Source organism: Squalius cephalus (assembly GCF_949319135.1).
Source record: "Squalius cephalus genome assembly, chromosome: 9".
Taxonomy (NCBI): Eukaryota; Metazoa; Chordata; class Actinopteri; order Cypriniformes; family Leuciscidae; genus Squalius; species Squalius cephalus.
This window is the reverse complement of record NC_137130.1, coordinates 4,102,132-4,126,602: the sequence shown is the minus strand read 5'-3', so window position 1 is coordinate 4,126,602 and position 24,471 is coordinate 4,102,132. Positions and strand designations below refer to the sequence as shown.

At 35.3% G+C, this 24,471-nt stretch overlaps 2 protein-coding genes and 1 long non-coding RNA gene across 3 annotated transcripts; 2 read left to right on the top strand and 1 right to left on the bottom strand.

The window, feature by feature from the left end:
• The first annotated feature begins 197 nt into the window (after positions 1–197).
• On the top strand, positions 198–17,175 carry fap (fibroblast activation protein, alpha). Its single transcript, XM_079881982.1, has 26 exons — positions 198–547; positions 717–801; positions 2,478–2,570; positions 2,668–2,762; positions 2,913–2,987; positions 3,099–3,151; positions 3,430–3,502; positions 4,096–4,216; positions 4,311–4,465; positions 5,003–5,100; positions 5,687–5,816; positions 8,418–8,456; positions 8,564–8,662; positions 8,954–9,024; positions 9,117–9,170; positions 11,359–11,486; positions 11,603–11,653; positions 11,755–11,856; positions 11,945–12,014; positions 12,887–13,081; positions 13,336–13,390; positions 14,235–14,334; positions 14,414–14,472; positions 14,563–14,635; positions 16,442–16,515; positions 16,612–17,175. The coding sequence occupies exons 1-26, from the start codon at positions 545–547 to the stop codon at positions 16,711–16,713; spliced, it is 2,253 nt and encodes a 750-aa protein (XP_079738108.1). The 5' UTR covers positions 198–544; the 3' UTR covers positions 16,714–17,175.
• Positions 756–23,058, bottom strand: LOC307164835. Its single transcript, XR_013822346.1, has 3 exons — positions 22,975–23,058; positions 21,528–21,732; positions 756–833 (listed from the first exon to the last, which is right to left on the bottom strand). It is a non-coding gene; the product is annotated as an uncharacterized lncRNA (long non-coding RNA).
• On the top strand, positions 18,907–20,816 carry gcgb (glucagon b). Its single transcript, XM_079881987.1, has 4 exons — positions 18,907–19,060; positions 19,153–19,258; positions 19,705–19,860; positions 20,612–20,816. Exons 2-4 carry the CDS (start codon positions 19,158–19,160, stop codon positions 20,730–20,732), a joined length of 378 nt encoding a protein of 125 aa, XP_079738113.1. The 5' UTR covers positions 18,907–19,060; positions 19,153–19,157; the 3' UTR covers positions 20,733–20,816.
• Positions 23,059–24,471: the final 1,413 nt, after the last annotated feature.

Genomic DNA, 24,471 nt, shown 5'->3' with positions numbered 1-24,471 from the left:
CTTTATAAAATTATGCAATGAAGCATCTTCACTATAGTGATCTCAGACCCCACTGTATTTAATAAAACACTTGTTTATTTTTTCTTATTTAAAAAAAAAAACAAAAAAAAAACGTTTTTCATTTACATTTCCCTGAAATGAAAGCAAGTCTGTTTTAACTAGTCTCTTTATCTCTCGCAGTCGATGCAGAAGTTGTGCAGATCTCGATAGTCAAAGCGTCAGTGCTGTAACACTGCAGTGTGTTATAAGCGCGCGCTCGCGGAGAGAAGCAACACGTCCTGAACGCACTCCGATGGAAAGTTGTGCGGAATGCTGATTCTGAGGAAGTTTTGCCACCGTTCCCTCACTCCAGACTCAATGATGCATCGGAGGAAGTACATTTTTAACCTGGAAAATTGCAATCGGATGGAATAAAGCGCAGCAGTCTCTCCAACGCGTGCACTAACGCGGACGAAGTGTTTAACGCTCCGTTTAAGGACAGAATCATTCGGCGAACGCGGATTCCTGGAGATTGGATGCGCTTTTTAAAAGTTCCTGCGTAATTATGGTCAGTACATTACACTACACTACGCGTTGTTTTCCTCAGGATTGGGGTGTTTTGCACAAAAAGTTACTTGGGTTAAAAAAAGTTAGGTGTGTCAGTTTAAACGCAACTTGTGTGATATTGTGATTTTGACCAGAATGAGTGTATGTGAGGTGTTTCTCTTCACCTTCAGGGTTGTAATAAGGTGTGTGTGGCGCTGATCGGGGCGGTTGTCGTCATCACGCTCATCGTCATTCCCACGGCAATTTACATGAACAGTGAGTGCACTCTTCTTCATCTTCCTCTGCTTCTATTTGAAACAATCAATAGAAAAAAAAAAACACTTAAAAGCATGCATAGTGTCTACCTCCTGCCTAGGGCACCAGTGTCCACCGTGTAATGGGGAAGAGATAGTTAACCATTTCTTCACCTTGGTATTCCTGTAAAATGGTCATGTACGCTAAATGACAAACGTTTGTAATTTTGGTAATTTTAAAGTTAAGGTAATTTTCGACGGGCAATGTTACTCTTTTTTTCTGTAGTTTTGATCAAATAAATACAGGCTTGAAGAGCACTTCTTTAAAAAAAAAAACATTAAAAATAGTAATGTTTCCAAACTATTGACCGGTAGGCTAATGTCTGTGTATGTATGTATGTATGTGTGTGTGTGTGTGTGTGTGTCTGTCTGTCTGTCTGTATATATATATATATATATATATATATATATATATATACATATATATATATATATATATATACATATATATATATATATATATATATACATATATATATATATATATATATATATATATATATATATATATATATATATATATATATATATATTATATATATATATATATTATATATATATATATATATATATATATATATATATATATATATATATATATATATATATATACCGGTCAAAAGTTTGGAAACATTACTAACATTTTTAATGTTTTTTTTTTTTTAAAGAAGTGCCCTTCAAGCCTGTATTTATTTGATCAAAACTACAGAAAAAAAACAGTAACATTGTGAAATATTATTACAATTTAAAATTATGTTTTTTTATTTTTTTTATTTGAATATACATTAAAATGTTATTTATTTATGTGATGCAACTTCAGTGTCACATGATCCTTCAGAAATCATTCTTATATGCAGATGTATTATCAAAGTTGGAAACAGTTGAGCTGCTTAATATTTTTTTGGAACCTGTGATACTTTTTTCAGGATTCATTGATGAATAAAGTTAAAAAAATAAAATAAAAATAAAAAGCATTTATTCAAAATAGAAATATTTTCTAACAATATAACTCTTTACTATCACTTTTTTTTTCATCCTTGTTGAATAAAAGTATTAATTTCATTTAAAAAAAAAAAAAAAAAGAAATACTGGCCCCAAACATTTGAACAGTAGTGTAGTTACAAAAGATTTCCATTTTAAATAAATGCTTTTCTTTAACTTTTTATTCATCAATGAATCCTGAAAAAAGCATCACAGCTTCCACAGCACAACCGTTTCCAACACTGATGATAAATCAGCATATTAGAATGATTTCTGAAGGATCATGTGACACTTAAAGCTGAATTTTCAGCATCATTACTCCAGTCTTCAATCACAGAATTAAATTATATTTGTATGTATATTAAAACAGAGAACCATTATTTTAAATTGTAATCATATTTCACAATATTACAGTTTTATCTGTACTTTCGATCAAATAAATTCAGGCTTGATAAGCATAAGAAACTTCTCAAAAACATTAAAAATAGCAATGTTTCCAAACTATATGGTTGTTTCTTTTTTTTTTGTTTCATTCAAAAATATCTGTAGCGCCCCCATGTGAAAACCAAAGAAATTGTGGGAATGTCATAACCTGAAATATATATATTTGTATTCGAAGACTGAAACTTAAACTGTTTTCCTTCTCTGTGTCCTCAGGAGATGACTCTGGATTAAAGAGAACTTTTTCTTTTAATGATTTTTACAATGATACCATCAGGTATAAAACGTACAGTCTCCGTTGGATATCAGGTACGACAACTGAGGGCGCTTCACATGGTCCGTGTTTTTTTTGTGATGACCTCTACATCACCCTGACACACACACTCAATGTCTCATTTTCCAACAGACAATGAATACCTCCACAAAACCAACGAAGGCCATATTTACTTGCACAACGCTGAAACGAAGGAAAGCTCAATATACCTGAGCAACTCAACATTTGTAGGTTGCCTCACATGTTTGAATGACTCTTCACAGTCGTCCTCCTTCATAAATTCACATTAAAGAGCCTTTGATATTGTTTTATGTTGTACAGCACTTCCAGCATATGTTATATTTAACACGTATGTAAATTCCACTTTTGATTTACAGGCCCAAGTGGATGGCACAGATTACATAGTGTCCGCAGATAGAAAATTTGTCATCTTTGAGAGCAATTACTCAAAGGTAACTTGACTGCAATTTAAAAAAAAATACCACTTCATAACACACAAACATTAATATTGTTCTTAAGTGATTCTTGCTGACATCTAACACACACTTGAAATGCTTCAACAGCAATGGCGACACTCCTTCACTGCCTCCTACCATATCTACAACATGGAGTCTCAGTGAGTAAAGATTATTTGCTGCAGCTTTGTAAATTATTCACTTAGTATTACGTTAGGGTTGTCAAAATATAGGACAATATATGGAAAACTTGGAAATATAATTTTGAAATTGTGATTGCTTGAACATTTCAACAGTTTTTAACAGTATATTTCAAGTCTAATCTCTGATTTTTTTTTATCTCACTGAAAACTAATTAGTATAATTGTTTTAATACATTACTTCCAACAATTGGTGATGTATATTCACTGTGACGCGTCTTGTTTTCTGTTGGATTCAGGGAATTTTTCTCCAAGTTTCAGATTCCACCTGTTACACAGCTCTTAGTTTGGGCGCCAACAGGAAACAAACTGGTGAGTTACAAACAGTAATGCAGACAAAAAAAAAGTAACAGTCACGTTCCAGTTATTATATTACATTAGTGGAAAGCTCTAATGTCCAAGAAAAGAAAACCTGGACTTGTCTGTGTTTTCACCATCACAAAGCAAAGTTTGAGCACATCGGAAATTTCAGCAGCTTTTCTTATTATTTGTTTTTAATACATTCAAAATCAAATTGTAATTTTTTTTTTTTACTGTTTATGATGTTTTTTTGTTCTTATGAGAAATAAACAGATTGAATTTAGGCTTTTATTCACATATAAACATTGATCAGTGAACAAACTGAAGCTCAACCGGTTTCATCTTAAGCATTTAAAATATGCAATCACTTAAATTCTGAGTTTATGGTAGATTTGTCTCAAAGTTTATACATTACTGTTAAAAATCTGTTTATCTATAGAGAAAACTAATAGTATTTTTACTTTCAGACCCAATGAGTAGAATATAAAACATAACTGTTGCACTCTATATTCTGAACGAAATGTTTTATGTTGGGAATCAAAATATACCGCTTGAGCTCTATTGTTTTGATATCGTCAATGCTAATGACCATACATCGTCCACAGGCTTACGTCTGGGATTATAATATTTACCTCAAAACGACTGCCACTGCTGAGGCCGTACAAGTCACACATAATGGAAAGGTCAATGTAATTCTCAATGGAGTACCAGACTGGGTCTATGAAGGTAACTTCATCTAATGCACTCACACACAGACATCCTTATGTCTATGCATTCATTCATTCCTGTTAATCCATCTGCATCTTTTCTTGCTCAATAGAGGAGGTTTTTGCCTCAAACGAAGCCATTTGGTGGTCTCCGCAGGGGAAATATCTGGCTTATCTACAAATTAATGACACTGGAGTTCACCCCATTGAATACTCATCGTATGGAAATGACCAGTACCCTACCACAGTACTTATCCCCTACCCAAAAGTAAATATCTGAATGTTTCGTAGATTTTCACATTGTCCATGATGAGATTTTATTTCATGACTGTTTGTATGAACAGGTTTTCCTATTTTCCTTTATAATCTACAGACTACTACAAATCCACCCGTCATCATTTAGAATAAGAAACTTTTATTATACGTGTCAAAGTATTCTTCCTTACCATAGCCAAACTTTTAGGAAGTTTAAATTCAAAGTCTGTAGCCAGCAAGAAAAATACTGGACATACAAAAATATTTTTTATAAACTCAATATGTTTTTGTTAAAAATTAATATACTTACATTTAGTGAGAAGAACATTTAAAAAAATAAATTCTGACAAACCTTTCTCCACTATGGTAAAGTTTCCATGGATGTTAAAGGTTTTTCATGGAACCATCGAAACCAATAAAGAATATTTATCTTTCATGATAAAATGTAGCATTAAAAACTGCATGGAATAGATACTGTATCTGCTGTTCTTGTATTACAGTTTCATTCAAAGTCTAATTTTGCTACTAAACTGTTGTTCTGCTTACAAAGGCAGGCAGTGTTATTCCCAGAGCAAGGCTGTTTGTAATTGACGTTGAAAATCCATCCAAACAATCAGAAGTGGTGGTACCGAAATCTGTCGGATCAGGGTGTGTCCCTCTTATGTTTCTAGTTTCACATTTTCACACAAAGCCTCTATGGCAAGCAGAGCAGGGCGGGGCGGGGCCGAGAGCCTTGGGAACGGAGCGAGGCCAGTGGAGCGAGTGCTAATGAGCGTCACCTACGCCACACCGGTCTCGAGTCTCACGGGTGACGACAGTGAAGGATGAGAGAGGACCAGGCCTGGACTTTATGTTGTTGTGCTTAATAAGGTTTTATGCGTCAGTCGTCCGTCAGGGGCTGCCCATTTACTTTCATTTTGTAGCGTTTATTTATTGTAATATTAAAGTTAATGTTGAAAGTTTGCTGGTTCCCGCCTCTTTCTTCCCTTATCAACAAACTTTGCTACATTGGCAAATCCAGGCCTTGTCCTCTCTCGTCCTGCTCTGTCGTCACTCCTCCTCTTATCCTTCCGGAGCTCCTCCTTGAGACTCGAAAACTCATTATCATTCGCGCTACCGGCCTTGTTCCGTTCCCACGGCTCTTGGCCTCGCCCTGCTAGCCACAACCTGAAACATACGCTTTCACAGCATTAGAGTTCAGCATAACGTCATTTTTATTTTTCTCTTTTCCCAGCGATCACTATCTGAGCACAGTCACGTGGGTCACAGACGAGCGACTGGCTGTTCAATGGCTGCCACGCAGACAGGACCGAGTCCTTCTGCAGATCTACGACTACGACGGCACCAACTGGAAAGAAAGCTCGGTGAGAATCAACCCCATTTCCAGAAAAGTTGGGACAAGAATCTGAGATTTTGCTAATTCTCTTTAACCTTTATTGACAAAAGTAATACAAAACTGACAAAAGTACAAAGAAAAGATGACCAACTTAATTGTATTTTGTAAATGTAAACACATTTTGATTTTAATGGCTGCAACACACTCCAAAATAGTTGGGACAGAGGCATGTTTACCACTGTGTCACATCACATTCCTTTTAATTACACTTTTTAAATGTTTGGGAATTGAGGATACTAATTGTTGCAGTTTTGCAAGTGGAATTTTTGCTCAATCTCGCTTGATGCAAGACAGATGCTCAACAGTTTGTGGTCATCAGTCTGATTCTCCTTTTTATGATGGGCCATAGAGTACATTTTCAATAGGAGACAGATCTGGACTGCAGGTGTAGAGTGTCCTCGAAACACACTGTTGTGCGGAATGAGACCTGGCATTGTGGCATTGTCTTGCTTCATGCCTCTATGTCAATACCCGCGTTTCCATTACCCTTCAAATTGTGCAAATTGAAATTGCGAATTGAAAATACGCCCAATGGAAACACGTCGATTTCGCAAAAACTCCCATTTATCGCAAAAAAGTTTACGCTCACATGAGTTTTTTTTTTTAGGCAATTCGAAAAAGAAATATTTCGCAAAACTGCAATGGAAACAGTTTTTGCGCATTTACAGGTCAGCTGACGTAGACGACGCGGCACATTTGGACAGAATACGAGACAGAGTTCTTTATTAAATTCATAAAAGACAAAAGAATTACAGAAATACTGGATTCTAAACTTCAAAGAAATGCCACAATCAAGACCTCGGAGCAGAAATGAGGGAGAAACACCCAGAAACACCTCATATGTGCCGCTCACAAGTATAAGGGTCTTTCCTTGCCATTAATGATTGGACAACACGCATACGTCTCCTTTGATTAATAATAATGGCCAGTGCGGTGGCTGAGATGCATAAACTTACCAACGTCCGTTGCTATGATTTTTGGAATGACTTATCGCGAGAGGAAAAAATTAAGTTTTAGTCGCATAACATCGGTTAATGGAAATTTCACAATATTTTTTTTGTCATATTTGAGTTTTGTCATATTTGAGTTTTGCGCAAATCTGTAATGGAAACGCGCCTAATGGTACCTTCACACACATACAAGTCACCCATGCCATTTGCACTGATGCCCGCTTATACAGATGTTTGCATTTGCACCTGTTGCTTATGAAAGTCTGCTTGGTCCCTTTTGTCTTTGGGGATGAGAACTCAATGTCCATTTTTCCCAAACACAAGCTGAAACGTGGACTCATCTGACCACAGCACACATTTCCACTGTGTTTTGGCCCATCTGTATGAGCTCGGGCCCAGAGAACTCAGCGGCATCTCTGCACTGAAAAGATGTATAGTTTTATAGATGCATGTTTTCTAAAGTACTCCTGAGTACATGTGGCTGTATTTAACAGAGTAGCATGATGGTTTCTCATGCAATGCCATCTGAGGGCTCAAAGGTCACGCACATTCAACAGAGGTCTCCTGCCTTGCCCGACACGGACTGAGATTTATCTGGATTTCCTGAATCTTTTCAGAATATGATGTATGGTAGATGGTGAAAGACCTAAATTCTTTGTAATCTTGCATTTAGAAATGTGATTTTTGAATTGTTTGACAATTCTCTCATGGAATTTGGCATAAAGTGGTGAGCCATGACACATCTTTGCTTGCAAAGACTGAGCCTTTGGTGGATGGTACTATATTATACCCAAACACGGCGATACACTCACCTATTAACAATTCAACCTGCTTATTGTGGACAGTTTCAAAATAGTTTAACTCGGATATTCTATAATCTTTTTACTTTTATTTTGTCTTTTATTTTATAGTGTGTTGCAGTCATCAAAATCAAAATGTGTTTATATTTACAAAATACAATTAATTTTAGCCAGTGAAAACAGCTAAATTCTTCTTTTTACTTTTGTCAGTTAAATAAAGGTTAAAAGAGAATTAACAAATCACAGATTCTTGATTTTATAAAAAATTTACAAAATGTCCCAAATTTTCTGGATTTGGGGTTGAAGCTGAACGATCTTTTTTTTTATGAATGCTAATCAGTATTGTTGGAGACTTTGGCACATAGGGTTCAAAAATGGATGACGTAATACTTTTTAAATATTACTATGAAAAAAAATTCTCACCACTTTCTTTCAGCAACAACAGTGAAAACATGAACTGCATTCATTCCATTTTCACTTTTTTGATGTATAATAAGGTAGCAAATTACACTCTTACTTGAGTAAATGTTGTAAAAATGCACAAATTAATTGGCTTTTATTCCTGCAAAAAATGCTTTTTGAATTTAGTCTACATACCCTCATGCCATTTCAGATTATCTTCTGAAGCCTTATTATACATAGAAAAGTGCTGTGAACTCAATCTTAAGTGAAAGAAAATGCGCACACACACAAACACACGTGTATCGTAAACTGACCAGGTTTACACATGCAGATATTTAATAAACTTTGAGAACTGGCCAAAACATTTTTTAATAGTGGGATTTAAATAAAAATATTTTTTTCTTTCTTTTTGTACAGAAATTTGAGCAAAAAAGCAAAACTGGATGGGTTGGACGGGTGAGTTCATGCAGCAATCACATAAAACCTTCAAATTGTCCTGATTTCAACTAAAGATGCTGCCATGAAACCTTATAACAAATAATGGTCTGTGTTTCCCCTCACAGTACTTTCCTTCAGCTCCTTACTTTGCTGCAAATAACAAGAGTTTTTACAAAATTATGAGCAATGTCAACGGTTATAAACATCTCCACTATGTGAATGCTGTAAGTAATGTATTATTCTGCAAATGGACTTATGATTAATCTCAGAGCTGGTTGTTTTGGATCATGACTTTGAACTCCATTGAAAAACATTATAAAATCCCCAAGGAGAAAATAAATGAATACATCTAGAACAAATGGCGCTGAAAGAGTAGGTGATCGATTCAATGCAAATTTCAGATGTCTTTACATTGTATTACAGGTTATAATGTGCTATAACCGTTACAACAAAGAAACACTGAAGTACAAGCTTAGCAAGTTGTCGGTCTGCCAACTGTGTTGTTTTCTTTGCAGGAAACAGCAACACCCATCACCTCAGGCAAATGGGAAGTGATATACATCTCAAAAGTAACCAAAGATTCCATGTGCGTATGAAATGCGTATGTTTTGTCACAAGCTTCTCATGTGTCTTCATGCGCAAACTTCCCTGCACATCTAAAATCTGCTCTTTCCACAGATACTACGTGAGTAATGAACACATGGGAAGACCTGGACAGAGAAACCTTTACAAGTAAAAATACCTTTGTTTCCACAATATTTAAAATATTAAACTAGTCATTTATTTTGCTATACTTCAGCAATGGTATCACAACACTCTCGTGCCACTCAAGAACCAATTATTCACAACCAATTCCATTACAATAATTGTATTATGATGGATGAATTTGTTAGTTGTTCTGGAATGTCAGCATTCCTCTGATGATGTGGACAGAGCGGCAACATATAATATGCAATACACACATTAGAGCCAGTTTACACAAAAGTATAAAGAAAAGATGACCAACTTAACTGCATTTTGTAAATGTAAACACATTTTGATTTTGATGGCTGCAACACACTCCAAAATAGTTGGGGACAGAGGCATGTTTACCACTGTGTCACATCACATTCCTTTTAATTACACTTTTTAAATGTTTGGGAATTGAGGATACTAATTGTTGCAGTTTTGCAAGTGGAATTTTTGCTCAATCTCGCTTGATGCAAGACAGATGCTCAACAGTTTGTGGTCATCAGTCTGATTCTCCTTTTTATGATGGGCCATAGAGTACATTTTCAATAGGAGACAGATCTGGACTGCAGGTGTAGGGTGTCTTCGAAACACACTGTTGTAGCATGTGCCCCCTCGTACAGATGTTTGCATTTACACCTGTTGCTGATGAAAGTCTGGTTGGTCCCTTTCGTCTTTGGGGTTTCGTCAGTGTAGAGACATAGTTTATCAAAAAAAATTAAAAATTACCCATAATTATCATTATTTATTCACACTTAAAGGGTTAGTTCACACACAAAAAAAAAAAAAGTCAGTAATTATTCTCCCTCATGTTGTTCCAACCCCGTAAGACTTTCGTTCATCTTCAGAACACAAATGAAGATATTTTTGATTAAATCTGAGAGCTGGCTCACTCCTTCATAGGCTTCTAGGTAATTGAACCGAGAAGATGACGCGGATGGGTCTCGATGTAGTGTTTAAAATGGTTGTAAAGTGCATTTCCTGGATGTCCGAATCGTGAGAAACCGGCGAGAAAACGTAAAAGTGCCTTACGAATGCCTTACCTTTCACACTTTCCCATCAAATGATCGTGAGCGTCATCTTCTCGGTTCTCGTGCATGCGTCTCGTGAACTCACTCAGAGAAACACAGAAGAAAATGAATAGTTGAATAAAGTCGTTATTTTTGTTTGTTTTTTTGCGCACAAAAAGTATTCTCGTCGCTTGATAAACTTAAGGTTGAGCCACTGTAGTCACTTGGACTATTTTAACGATGTCTTTACTAACTTTTCTGGGATGGCAGATTTCAATTACCTAGAAGCCTATGAAGGAGTGAGGCAGCTCTCAGATTTCATCAAAAATATCTTAATAGCCTATGTGTTCCGAAGATGAACAAAAGTCTTACGGGGTTGGAACAACATGAGGGAGAGTAATTATTACTGACAGAATTTACATTTTTGGGTGAACTAATGTTTTAAGTTGTTCCAAACCCGTTTGCTGTTATTTTGTTCAGTGGATCACAAAAGCATAATTTGCTAAATGCAATCTGTATGCATCCCACCCACACAACAACGATTCATGACTATTAAACTTCAACAAAAAAAAAAGCACATGATAAAAACAGTCTCTCCTGTAAAAGGTTCTTCATTTCTAATTTTGTGTTCCATGGAAAAAAATCTGCACACTTAATTTTCTGTCATCACAGAACAAAAATCATCAATCGTTTTTTAAATGTGTCAATCAAAGAATGCTCGACACTTTCTGCATATATGTGGCACAGACAACATGCCTGAAAAACAAACTAAATGCAAAGGATAGGTTTAGGAGAAAGTGCATTGAAGTAAAAGTTTCTGAATGAAGAAATATGAGAAAAATGATATACATTAAAAATAATTATATGTTCGTTATATTTATAAATGCATTTATTTATGCATTAATCTTCTTTATACTAAAAATATTTATATGTATATATACAGTAGTCAACATTTGAAAGATCAAAACCTTATCAAGTTACACATATATATACACACATATATATATATATATATATATATATATATAGTATTTTCTGTATATTATAGCCAATTCAACAGCACAAGGCCACACAACACAGTGAAAAAACAGAAATAGTGCACACAAGCTACTAGAAGTAATTTATTCCAAATTTTCTAATGGTTTCCCTTCCCTAATTGTCACTGTGAAATGTTTCCTCAGGATTTCTATAAGCAACAATGGACATTCTGTCCCCGAGTGCGTCACCTGTTCGCTGTACCAGGACAGGTGTCAGTATAACTCGGCTTACTTCAGCCTGAACGCCTCTTACTTCCGTATGGACTGCTACGGTTAGTGAACACGCTTTTACTGCACGCCTGTGCGATTCCCTCAAAACAAAGCCTTGAACGATACCGTGGTTGATCTGAGGTGACAGAGAGGTAACTGTGTGCTGCTGGTTTCACAGGACCAGGGCTTCCGCTGTTTACACTGATGGACAACAGAGCGCCTGCTAAGGGTTTGTGCTAGCATCGCTCCAATCCAACCCCTTTACAACAGGAGCTAAATACAGGAATAGTTGATAACATTTCTGATATATATTGTATTTTTTGGGATTAGAGATTCAGGTCCTTGAGGACAATAAGAAACTGGAAAAAATTCTGACTACTGAGCTTCTGATGCCAACCATCAAACGTGCCACAATGAAGATCGCAGGATTCAGTATGTGCAGTATTTTCTTAAATATTCCAGGAAAATAGGATTTAGTATCATATTTTTTCTAAAGCCGTTTTTGTTTCTCTCTCTCCAGACCTCTGGTATAAGATGATGTTCCCACCAAATTTTGACTCATCCAAAAAGTACCCTCTTTTAATTCAAGTGTGAGTTACATACTTAACTGAACGTATAAATGGCCATTTGTTTTCTTTTCTATAACATTACTTTTCAAACGTTTGTGCTCAATAAGTTGTTTTTTTCCCTCTTTTGTTCACTAAGGCTGCATTTATTTGATAATTCTTTTAAAAATATTATTAGATTAAAATAACTGTTTTCTATTTGAATATATGTTCAAATGTAATTTATTCCTGTGATTTAAAGCTGAATTTTCAGCATCATTACCATACCTAGAGATGGGGTACTTTCCATAAGATCATCTCTCAATGCAAATCAAACTAGCTATTAGGCTAACTGAAATAAAACCATGCCAATCTCTAGGTATGGTGAAGGCTATGTGATGATGTGGGGCTATTTTAATTCCAAAGGCCAAGGGAACTTTATCAGGATGCATAGTATCCTAAAAAAAATAAAAATAAAATACTTAAAAATAAAAATCTGCCTGCCTCTATGGGAATTTAACATAGGGGTGTCCAAACTTATGCACCCTGTATTTTAAGGAAGAACATTTATTTATTTACGATACATTATTCATTCACAAAGAAAATTGGTGTCCTTAAAGGTTGGATTTTTCCTAATTTTTTAAATTAAGGCATTAAGTTCAGTTTCCAAAAGATGATTTTTTATTCCTCTTTTTAGTCAACTTTAGCATGGGTGTCTAAACTTATGCATAGCACTGCATAATTACAAAATGCTGTTTAAAACAATTTTAGCTTAAGTATAGTATCATAATATGTCAGCTACCCAAACTGCATTAAAGAAAGTAATTTTTATTCCATTATAAAAAAAATAAAAAAAATGACATGACATGTTTTTAGTATTTCTCTAATATAAGAGTTTTTTCCCGGTCACGTTGAAGGTACGGCGGGCCAGCCAGCCAGAACATAGATTACGTGTTTCGACTGGAGTGGGCCACGTACCTGTGCAGCACGGAGAAGGTGCTCATCGCCAGCTTCGACGGCAGGGGAAGCGGTTTCCAGGGCGATGAGATAATGCACGCCATCTACGAGCGACTGGGAACGTACGAGGTGGAAGATCAGATCTCGGCCGTGAGGTGAGGCGAGGGAACGATGTGCACACGCTCGTGATGACGAGAATCGTTTAGCCTGATGTAACTCACAGACGGATGAGAGATGCGAGTCACAGAGCATGTGTCAAATGAGGTTGAACGAGGTCAAACAATATGAATTGACTGAAAGCAACTTAAGAGACAAACTACCTTCTACAAAATATGTATTCTACCGATGTAGTCATTTTGTTTTGGAATATCTTCATAATTGCTTTTCTTGTGACTGTGTTTAATTGCAGAAAATTCATTGAAATGGGTTTCATTGACAAAGACAGAATTGCAATGTGGGGTTGGGTAAGTGCAATGCTTTCATTTAAAAGACACAGAAGAGATTTGAAACTTTAAATACGAGGTTTTGACTACCAGTCTAATGATTTGAATTATTCTCTTTTTTTTTATTTTTTATTATAAAGTCTCTTATGCTCACCAAGGCTGCATTTATGTGATCAAAAATACAGTAAAAAGTGAAAAATTACCTTTTCAAATAAATGTTCACTATCTGAATATATTTTAGAATGTAATTTATTCCTGAGAGCAAAGCTGAATTTTCAGCATCATTACTCCAGTCTTCAGTGTCACATGATCCTTCAGAAATCATCCTAATATGCTGCCTAATTATTGCTGTTCGATTATTAATAATGGATATTATCAATGTTGAAAATGTTTTCAAAGATTTTTTGCAGCTTAATATTTCTGTTTTCAATATTCTTTTAAAATATATATTTTTTTCAAACTGATCAAAAGTGACAGTAAAGTCATTTATGATTCTATTGAATGCATCCTTGCAGAATAAAATTATTCATTTATTTTTCTTTCTTTAAAGCTTACTTTTACCCCTAACTTGTGATAGTGTATCACAGTTTCAGCAAAAATATTAAGCCGCAAAACTGTTTTCATCATTGATAATAATCAGAAATATTTCTTGAGCATCAAATCATCATATTAGAATGATTTCTGAAGGATCATGTGACACTGAAGACTGGAGTAATGATGCTGAAAATTCAGCTTTGATAGCATGAATAAATTAGAATTTAAAATATGTTTAAATAAAAAGTTATTTATTTTAAATTGTAACAATATTTCACAATTTTACTGTTTTGGCTAATTTTACTAATTATGAAATGTCTGTCTGTCTCAGTCATATGGCGGCTATGTGACGTCCATGGTTCTGGGATCAGGAAGTGGACTGTTCAGATGTGGAATCGCTGTGGCTCCGGTTGCAAAGTGGGAGTATTATGGTATGGATTTTCTGATTTATGATAAAGATTAACCACAAACAATTTAGCAGACTCAACTCACACGCTGCGTTCTTCACAGACGCCGTATATACAGAGAGATACATGCATCGCCCCGAGGAGAACTTGGAAAGATATCAAGTAAGTTAATCTGTAAGAAAACACATGTAAGGATTATGAACAGTGATCAATAGTTCTTCATATATATGTGGTTGATTTGCTTGTTTGCAGAATTCAACAGTGACCGACAGGGCACAAAATTTCAAGTCGGGTCAATACATGTTGGTGCACGGCACTGCAGACGGTAAACAATTTGATCTAAACCTGATATTAGACAAACAGCAATGAAAAGTTTATAAATCTGTATTAAAGGGATGGTCGGAGTAAAATCAACCTAGGGTCCTTTGCACCATGACCTCGAGCCAAACACCCCCCAGAAGCCTTTTTCCCCTTGGTTGAACATTATTAAAGTTAGAGCTTATTTAGAGATATCAGCCGGATGGCTTAGTGCAGGCGCTAATGGATCAAAGGTTGTATCTCGTAAATTACCCGACTAATAATGCCCAGAATGGTGCCAAACTTCTACAGTAGTACAAATAGGTTCTGTACTCATAAAACGAGGCATTGGAAAGTTTATAAGTACATCAGGAGTTTATTTAAATAACACTTGCCTGACGGCTCATGCTACCGCTAACCCGGACGTCGACATCACTTCAGTGGTTTGGGAAAAGCCTGTAAAAGTCCTGGCAGAAAGCGATGCATAAGGATATAGTGTAACGACGGCCAGTTCCAGGAATGCACTAATATTTTGTTGGTAGTACCAGTTTGCAACAATTATTAGTGAACACTAAGTTGTCAACACTTCGGAAAAAATAATAATTTGTCGTTACACTAAGTAAGTAAATTTTATTTATAAAGCACATTTCAACATAGCAGAGCTATCCAAAGTGCTGGACATAGTAAAGAAAAATAAAATAAATAAAAGCACAGTAACGTAGAACCACACAAAACAAACAGTAAGACAAGGATATTAAGTATTAAAACGCCAGAGAGTAGAGGTATGTTTTCAATTTTGATTTAAAAATGTTAATGGAAGGTGCAAGGCGGATGTCCAGAGGCAATTGATTCCATAGACGGGGGGGGCAGCAACTGAGAAAGCTCTATCTCCCTTAGTTTTTAAACGGGAGCGGGGAATATATAATACAGCCTTGTCTGCAGATCTTAATCTGGAAGGTGGCAAAGGAGTAAGAAGATCTTTAAGGTAAAATGGAGCTTGATTATTAAGAGCTTTAAAAACAAACAATAAGATTTTAAACTGAATTCTAAAATGAATCGGGAGCCAATGAAGGGATGCTAAAATTGGGGTGACATGATCATATTTCTTAATCCCAGTCAGCAGCCTTGCAACTGCATTTTGTACTAACTGACCAAGAGATGACTGAGGGAGACCCAGATACAAAGAGTTACAGTAATCTAGGCGTGAGGTAATAAAAGCATGCGTAACCTTCTCCAAGTCTTGCGCTGACTACATCCTTATGCATCGCTTTCTGCCAGGACTTTTACATGCTTTTCTCAACTCACTGAAGTGACGTGGGTGTCCGGGTTAGCGGTAGCATTAGCCTGTTATTTAAATAAGCTCCTGATGTACTTACAAACTTTCCAATGCCTCGTTTTATGAGTACAGAACCTATTTGTACTACTGTAGAAGTTTGGTACTATTCTGGGCATTATTAGTGGGGTAATTTACGAGATACATCCTTGGATCCATTAGCGCCTGCACTAAGCCATCCGGCTGATATCTCTAAATAAGCTCTAACTTTAATAATGTTTGACCAAGGGAAAAAGGCTTCTGGGGGGGTGTTTGGCTCGATGTCATGGTGCAAAGGACCCTAGGTTGATTTTACTCCGAACCATCCCTTTAAGAATCTGATAGATTGACTGATATAAAACCTAGTGGCCTGACTTAGAAAAAAGGTACAAAAGCTGTCATTGGGGTGGCACCAATTTTGAAAGGTGTTCTGCCCCAGTGACAGCTTTTGTACCTCTTTTTCTGAAACAAAAAATCATTTTCTTGACTTGTTTTCTTGCTGTTTTGACTTCACTACCCCAGACAACGTCCACTTTCAGCAGGCTGCTCAAATTTCCAAGGCCCTGGTGGAAAATCAAGTAGACTTTGAAGCAATGGTGAGTATTAATGAATGGATGAAGGTGATGAAAAACATTTTAATCGAGCTCTGACACGTCTTGCTTTCTCTAAAACGATGTAACCCTGTTTTTCAGTGGTACACCGATAAGGATCACAGTCTGTCTGGCAAAGCACGTTACCATCTCTACACACACTTGAACCATTTTCTGCAGAACTGCTTTGCTGAGAACAAATAAACGGGCATTGATGCGTTATGTAAACAAAAAATGTTCCTCTTCCATTGACAAAACACTGTTGATGACAGATGCTTTACATGTTAGTCTGTATATAGAACATCTTATGTTGATTTTGTATTGTTATTTTTATATTGCTTTACGTGGTATTTTTATTAGCTGTTGTTTTTGTATCACATTGCTGTGATGGTAACTCACTTTACCAACTTAAAGTAAAATGAATGTAGTTTATATGACGGACTTTTGTCATGTTTCATATTTCTACATTTACACATTGATTGTGGAATCTATAGAGTTTATGCGCTTGTGTTTATGCACTGACTTCTATGTGTGATTTGAGCATGTCTGTTAGAAACCTGATCAACTGAAACATTCTGGATTTGGATGCCTTAGTCTTCTGACTCATGTTTCATATATCCTGAAATCTGAACAAAATAAAATAAAAATATTTCTGTGTGTGAAGGGAGTCTGTGTCTGGATGCTTAATTTCTTTTTATCTATTTTACATATTATACACAGCCAAAGTTTGGACTGAATTTGTTTCTCATGAAACTCAATGCATAATTCCCATATCTTGGTTTCATTTAATTGTTTAACAATTTTTTCAAACATTTGACTGGTAGTCTATACATAATAGTAGTCTTTATCATAGTATGAACAGTGCCACCTGCTGGTTTAACTATTAAAATGTATGCCATATCGACGTTGCCCAAGAGCTCAGATAATATCCTTCAAAACACTTCTAAATTTAACATCACTGATGTTATAGATACATCAGCTGAAACCCACATGAATCAACGGACATTAACATTGTGGAATAATGTACAGTCAGCCAATCACGATAGCAAACTCAGGACCTCAAGTGATGTTTTTACAGGGCTTTTCAACAAATATTTAGACAAAATATTGATTCGAGTTTCATTTATTTAATAATGTGCCGACTGATAAGACAACTCACGTCATAGTTTAACACAGCACAACTTAAAAACTATGAGTTTAAGAGTTTAAAATCAGTTTTCTGTGATACTTTTGGTTGTGATTATTCAACCATAATTTATGGTTGATCTCTGGAATTAATTTCTGATCATTCGGAGGTCAAATATAAATATTCCTGAATAATGAATTGTCTGAGGCACAGCTCCATTAGGAAACCAAATGCTGATGTTCTGCCTCTTCACCGTCTTCTAAAATCAAATCAATATTTCCATTTATTACTTTTTTCCAGGTTTTTGCAGCTAAACCACTCATGTGTGTCCAACTACTATTTTGCACCACAGATTATGCTTTCAAACAGACCAAAGCATGATCAGAGTTGTTGTAACTACTACAAAAGCATCAATGTTACTATTCGTTCTGTTAAGAATCCTCAGGGGAATTAACTATATAATAATAAGATACAAATAAATACAATTAAATAAATAGAGTTAAATGCAATTACATTGATCTCTGTGAGACTGAGGCATTAGGAAGCATTTAAAAATAAAGACATGCAGCCTCAGTTTACGATAAACATTTTTATAATCAATGCATAAATAAATATAAATATGATGCAAATGACAACAGAACTGACATATATTCTACATAGTTGAAGTTCATGATATATAAATTTTTAAAACCTAAAAGTTTATAAGCAAAAACGATTAAGAAAAGTGAGGTTACTGAGAAAAGATCTTGCAGCAATTTGATTTAATATTTATATCTAATGCAATGCAGACCTTTTTTTTATTTATTTTTTATTTTTTTTATTTTTAGTATGCCTTAAAATGTCCAAATACTTCCTGTTTGGAAGTATCAAATAGGATACTTATTTTAGGATACCTATTTCCTTCCTAAAAATAAAAATAAAAAAAGAATATAGTGTAAAACTCCCTGAAATCATGACAGAATATATCAATTGATTTCTCACAAAAAGAAAGAAAGCTTTGCAGAGCACAAACATCACTTCCTGGAAATCTGACTGAATGTTTCTCATCCTGAAAGTACTTGTGCAATTATTTGCTCTTCTCTGTTTTTAATAGGACAAAATCATGTTTGATTTTCCCCTAAAGTGACTTTTTGACCATTTCCCCCCCGTCTCTTTTTAAAACAGGTTCACAGTGCAAATACACTGATGCATTGAGATTAATGGATTGAAACTAATAAGAGTGTGTGAGTGTGTGTGTGTGAGTGCGTGTGTGTGTGTGTGTGTGTGTGTGTGTGTGTGTATCATGCCACCTGGGCATCACTATATAAGACTCAGAACATCAGGCTGGGACTGTGAAATCGCACTGGGAGCCAGGAAGGTGAAATCAGCGAGACAACATCAAAATCGTTGAGTATATTTCTCCGTGACGACCCAACAAACATCAAGGTGAGTCTGAGAACTCTTTGCCACTATACTATATCTTTACAGGTAGAATGCATGAACGCTTTACTGAGTCGCTGTGCGGTCTGCGTCCTCAGGTAAGATGATGGTAAGGATCTACTACGCCTTCATTGGACTTTTACTTCTCATCTTGATCCAGAGCAGCCTGCAGATTCCCATACAAGACACGGAAGAAAACACCAGGTACAAGCAACTGAATTATTATGTATTATTTCATTTTTTTAATGGCCTCTAAAAATTTTTGTAAAAAGATTGTTCTCTTTACAATCAAACACAACCTGGGACACATTTAACCTCAAAATAAAAAAGGAACTCTATGGTGCTTAAAGAAAATCAAGCATATTTTGGGGGGGGGGGGGGATTAATGACAATTAAATGTCATAAAATATTTCAAATTTTACTGTGAAATGAGCAATTTTATAGCTTCACAGACTATTACATGGCAGAAAACATTTTACGTGAAATGTGTTTAACTGTCACAAAAATAATCTCATAATGCAAAACATTTCTATGTCAAAATGAATGCATTTTTTCTTTTCTTTTTTGATTTTGGGGTGAAATGTGACCCAGGCGTGCTCTTGATGGGTTTTTCTTTTTGGAGAATGACGTATATGACGTTGATTTTTCAGCTTTATGTCTGAGGAAGCACTATTTAATGACCCAAGAGAAGTAAACAACATGAAGAGACATTCAGAAGGCACGTTCTCAAACGATTACAGTAAATACCTGGAGACCAGGAGAGCACAAGACTTCGTTCAGTGGTTAATGAACTCCAAAAGGAGCGGGTAAGTTTAGAGGGTCTGGAAATTCTTTTAAAAGATTTAAGAAAAAAAAAAAAAAAGACATATCAAACCATATCCATCTTGAACTATTACAATTTTATTTTTATTTTTTTTACATGACATGTCAATCGTCGTGCAAGAGAAGTTGCATGAATAAAATTATGAAATGTAATTATGGAAATAGAAAAATATGTTTTTCACTCATTGGAAATTAATTTCAAGTAATTCCCACATGACGTGAATACAGGTTAAAAAGACTTTGTATATAAAATAAAATGACCAAATGGTGATAATTTAACTAAGTAAATTTACACTATCATTCAAAAGTTTTGACTTGGTAAAAAAAGTATGTTTTTGAAAGAAGTCCCTTATGCTCACCAAAGCTGCATTTATTTAATCAAAAATACAGTAAAATTGTGAAATATTTTTCCAATTTAAAATAACTGATTTTTTATTTGAATATATTGCAAAATGTAATTTATTCCAGTGATCAAAGCTGAATTTTCAGTATCATTACTCCAGTCTTCAGTGTCACATGATCCTACAGAAATCAATGTTGAAAACAGTCGTGCTGCTTCATATTTTTTACAAGATTCTTTGATGAATATAAAGTTTTTTCAGCATTTATTTGAAATTGAAATATTCTGTAACATTATAAATGCCTTTACTCTAAAAAAAAAAACGGAAGTATACATGTATATAGTTTATTACAAAGAATATCAGCCTTTCTAACTAAACATGCGTTCTCCCCCAGAGTCCCCACACGACGCCACGCAGACGGCACGTACACCAGTGATGTCAGCTCCTACCTGCAGGACCAGGCGGCAAAAGAGTTCGTGTCCTGGCTGAAAACAGGGAGAGGGCGACGCGAGTGAGGATTCTCCACACACTACCCTGCCTAACTGTGATATTCTACGATACTCTGTTTTATAATGACTAGTGCTGTCAGTTCCATCGAATCATGCAAATAAATCTTTCTTCAAATGAAGCACTTGGTCTTTTGGTTTTTGAGCGATTCTGTAAATCAATTCAAAAAAATAAAACGTTCAGTTGAGTATAAAAGTGGTTAAAAATGGATTGCACATACATTGTGTTTTGTGCATTGAATTGTTGGCTTTTTGACAATTAATACCTGAATTTGTAGACGTATTTAAAAATCAAGACACTTAAAAACCAAAAAAGATTATTTTTCTGTTCAGTCTATCTCATGTTAAGTTTGGTCTGTGTTTGGACATTTACTTTAGTTTTAATGATATATTATTTTGCTACTGTCACTTGCACAATGTAAAATCTGAGTCTGAATGCAAAACCCATTGAGTTTAAGAGGATAACCTTCAGTTCATTTAACGTATGAAAAGAATCTGACACATTTACCTCAACGTCCCTTTGAGAAAACATACAACATTCAGACTTCATAAGCAGTTATAACGCTATTTGTCAAGATGACACGCAAGCAAATGCTGCAAATCAAACACAATCCATGTGGGAAAGCAACTGCAATCAAACAGAATAACCATGTGTCAAATGGCTTCAATCGTTCTGTCAGGATAACAAACAGAATTCAGAGTTGAACTCCACTCAGGTACCTTTTCAAATGATCTTCCTCCATAATCCCTGAGGAGAACTTACTTCAGCGCTGTAAGCTGGCCCGATGTGTCACTTCTGCTTACCTTAGCGTATCTGACATGGCACTGACAGAAGATGGGAGTCGCCAAAGCCTTGTGGAAACGTGTCAATTATCCAGCACTGTCAGGCATCCTGGGGCCGCACGTCTCCGGTCCTTCAGCTCGAGGAAAACAGCACTGATGCCAGAGATGCAGTCCGTCCTGGGAGCATGTCTCTCTCTCTGAGCCGTCAGCTGATGCTACAAACCATCTGTTCGCCAAAAAAAAAAAAAACTAAATATCAAGCCAGCACGTTCACTCCATTTTAAAGGAGAACCTAAATATACTTAATACATACCGTATAACAGTTATTTGTCAAGGCAAAATATTGCAAACTCCTCAGGCTACATAGGACTGATGCACTTGGAACTACTTTTATGATTATTATATGGTCCATTATTCATCAATTTTGAGCTTGACAGCTTCCTATATTATAAACAAAAGCAATTATTTGAAATACAAATCTTTTGTAACATAAATAAATGTCTTTGTCACCATTGATAAATGTAATGTATCCTTGCTGAATAAAGTATTTCTTTCTTTAAAATGTTTATAAAATCTTTCTACATAATCATGTTATGTAGAAACCTATATGTTTGCGCGTGTGTGGTCCTGGTAAACCCCATGTTATGAGGACAAAATATCCCCATAATACAGATGCCAATATCCAAAATCCTTGTACTTGTGGGGACACTTCTTTAGTCCCCATGAGAAAAACAGCTTATAATCATACTATGTGCTGTTTTTTGAAAATGTAAATGCAGAAAGGTTTTTTTTTTGTTTTTTTTTTTGTAATGGGTAGGTTTAGGGTTAAAATAATCATTGATCAGCGAACATAAACAGAAGCTCAACTGACCCTGCTTGACGCGTGAGAACAAACCTCTTGCTGAAGCTCAAACGTGCTGCGTAACACAAGAATGAACCTCAATGCTTGAGCTTCCATTCACCACATCTGATGTACGAGTTGATGAATGTTTATATGTGAATAACAGCCTAAATTAAATCTGTTCATCATATAAAGCAAGCGAGTCTCTTCAGAAAATGTGGACTAAACCGCTCAATTCATATGGATTAGTTTTACGATCTCTTTATCACCTTTTTGAAGCTTCAAAGTGTCAGTTGCATAGCTATCAATGGAGGGACAGAAAGCTCTCAGATTTCATCAAAAATATCTTTATTTGTGCTCTGAAGATGAACGAAAGTCTTAAGGGTTTGGAACAACATGACTGTGAGTAAATGATGACAGAATTTACATTTTTGGGTGAACTAACCCTTTAAAGCACGTTAAAGAGCTTGTGTTTACATTTGCAGTTCAGTAGTAAATGTAGCTTGGCAGCTCTGGGACATTCAAAAATGTCGTTTTTATGTTATAGATTTTGATACAAGCCAAACACATTTTGTCCAATAACAATATATTGCCTTTGTGAAACCATAACAACAACTTGCAACTCACCCTCGTAATTTAAAGAACGATTGAATCGTCTTCTCGCTCCCCAAACAAGACAACTTAAACACAAACTGCGTTCAGTAACGAGCAAGTAACAGGTGCTGCTAACTTCAACCTTCTGCAAACCCCGCCCACAAATACACATGCCAGCAAACCAGCTGCCAGCAAACACAAGAATGCAAAGTGATTGACAGGCAGTGGGCGTTTCTGATTGGGTAAAAAGCGCGGTATAGTCCTTTAACAGAAATTTGAACATAAAAGGGACACATGTCTTTATAGTTTTATAGTTAGAGTCTTTTACTTATTGCAACTATATTCATATGGAAATTTACATTTATTCAGTTAGTCTACACTTTATATTCATTTTGGCATTCATTTTATCCAAAGTGATAGGCTACAATTGAATTTATTTGTATTAAAGATTTGCACACGCCTAAAATTTGCACTATTTCATTTCTCCTTATGCTATTATACTTTTTTACTACCTATTGTTTCTACCTATTCTTCTACTGACTTATCAAACTATTCTTATATAACTAATAGTTTCTATGACTTTTTGGACTTTTAAAAGAAACCCTTTTAATTTACACCATTTTCCAAAACATTAGAGAGCTAATAGGCTATACAAAACACACACACACACATTACAATTTTACCTATTAAAAACCATATTCCTAACCTCGCTCGTTGTCACTAAAGCCTCTCACACCACTTTATTTTGAAAAAAGATACATTATCAATGTGTTTGTAATATGGTAATTCAAAAGCAACCCTAAATTCTACCAATGATTTAAAAATAAACAAGTCAACATATTGACCCGCATTTTTACATCAATGTGTTTTCAACTTGGCTCGGCCCATTAAAAAATTGGCAAGCACACACTGTTCGTGCCACGACTGTACTTGCAACCAAAAATAAAAAGGGTATTTTGTAAAAGAAAATCCCAATTTCATGAACCATTTTCTTACTTTGGAAATCCCAAAATTAAAATCCCTCTAATCCCAAATAATATCCCAACCCTCTGGGCTTGTACATCAACTCAGCATTTATTATTAACAGATCTGAGGATGTTTTGCATTGATAGTATATACAGTGACAGTTCATTACTTTGATAAGCCTATTTGATGTGATCCAATGTCATTGGAACAATGTACGTGTGTGGCTTACTGTACAAATATGTTTTAGGGCCACCCTTACTGTATTTTTTAATATTATATATAATACTAAAAAATACAGTAAGGGTGGCCCTAAAACATATTTGTACATTGTTCCAATGACATTGGATCACATCAAATAGGCTTATCAAAGTAATGAACTGTCACTGTATATCCACAATACAGAGCTTTATCATTCACTGTTGAAATCATCATTTATTCAGCCTATACTGTGTGTGAATGTAACATCAGCATTCATGCTCTGGTTTAATTATATCCGAATTTATGTTGATTTTTATTCACACAGGTAATGCCTTTTAAAGTTAAAAGTAAAATTTAAAACTTTTA

Bases quoted from the DNA above. Each gene is read 5' to 3' on its own strand.
- fap (XM_079881982.1), top strand. The intron at 2,763-2,912 runs GTAGGTTGCCTC...TTTGATTTACAG, and splicing joins ACCTGAGCAACTCAACATTT to GCCCAAGTGGATGGCACAGA. The intron at 16,516-16,611 runs GTGAGTATTAAT...CCTGTTTTTCAG, and splicing joins AAGTAGACTTTGAAGCAATG to TGGTACACCGATAAGGATCA.
- gcgb (XM_079881987.1), top strand. From the start codon at position 19,158: ATGATGGTAAGGATCTACTACGCCTTCATTGGACTTTTACTTCTCATC. The intron at 19,259-19,704 runs GTACAAGCAACT...TTGATTTTTCAG, and splicing joins GACACGGAAGAAAACACCAG to CTTTATGTCTGAGGAAGCAC. The intron at 19,861-20,611 runs GTAAGTTTAGAG...GTTCTCCCCCAG, and splicing joins ATGAACTCCAAAAGGAGCGG to AGTCCCCACACGACGCCACG.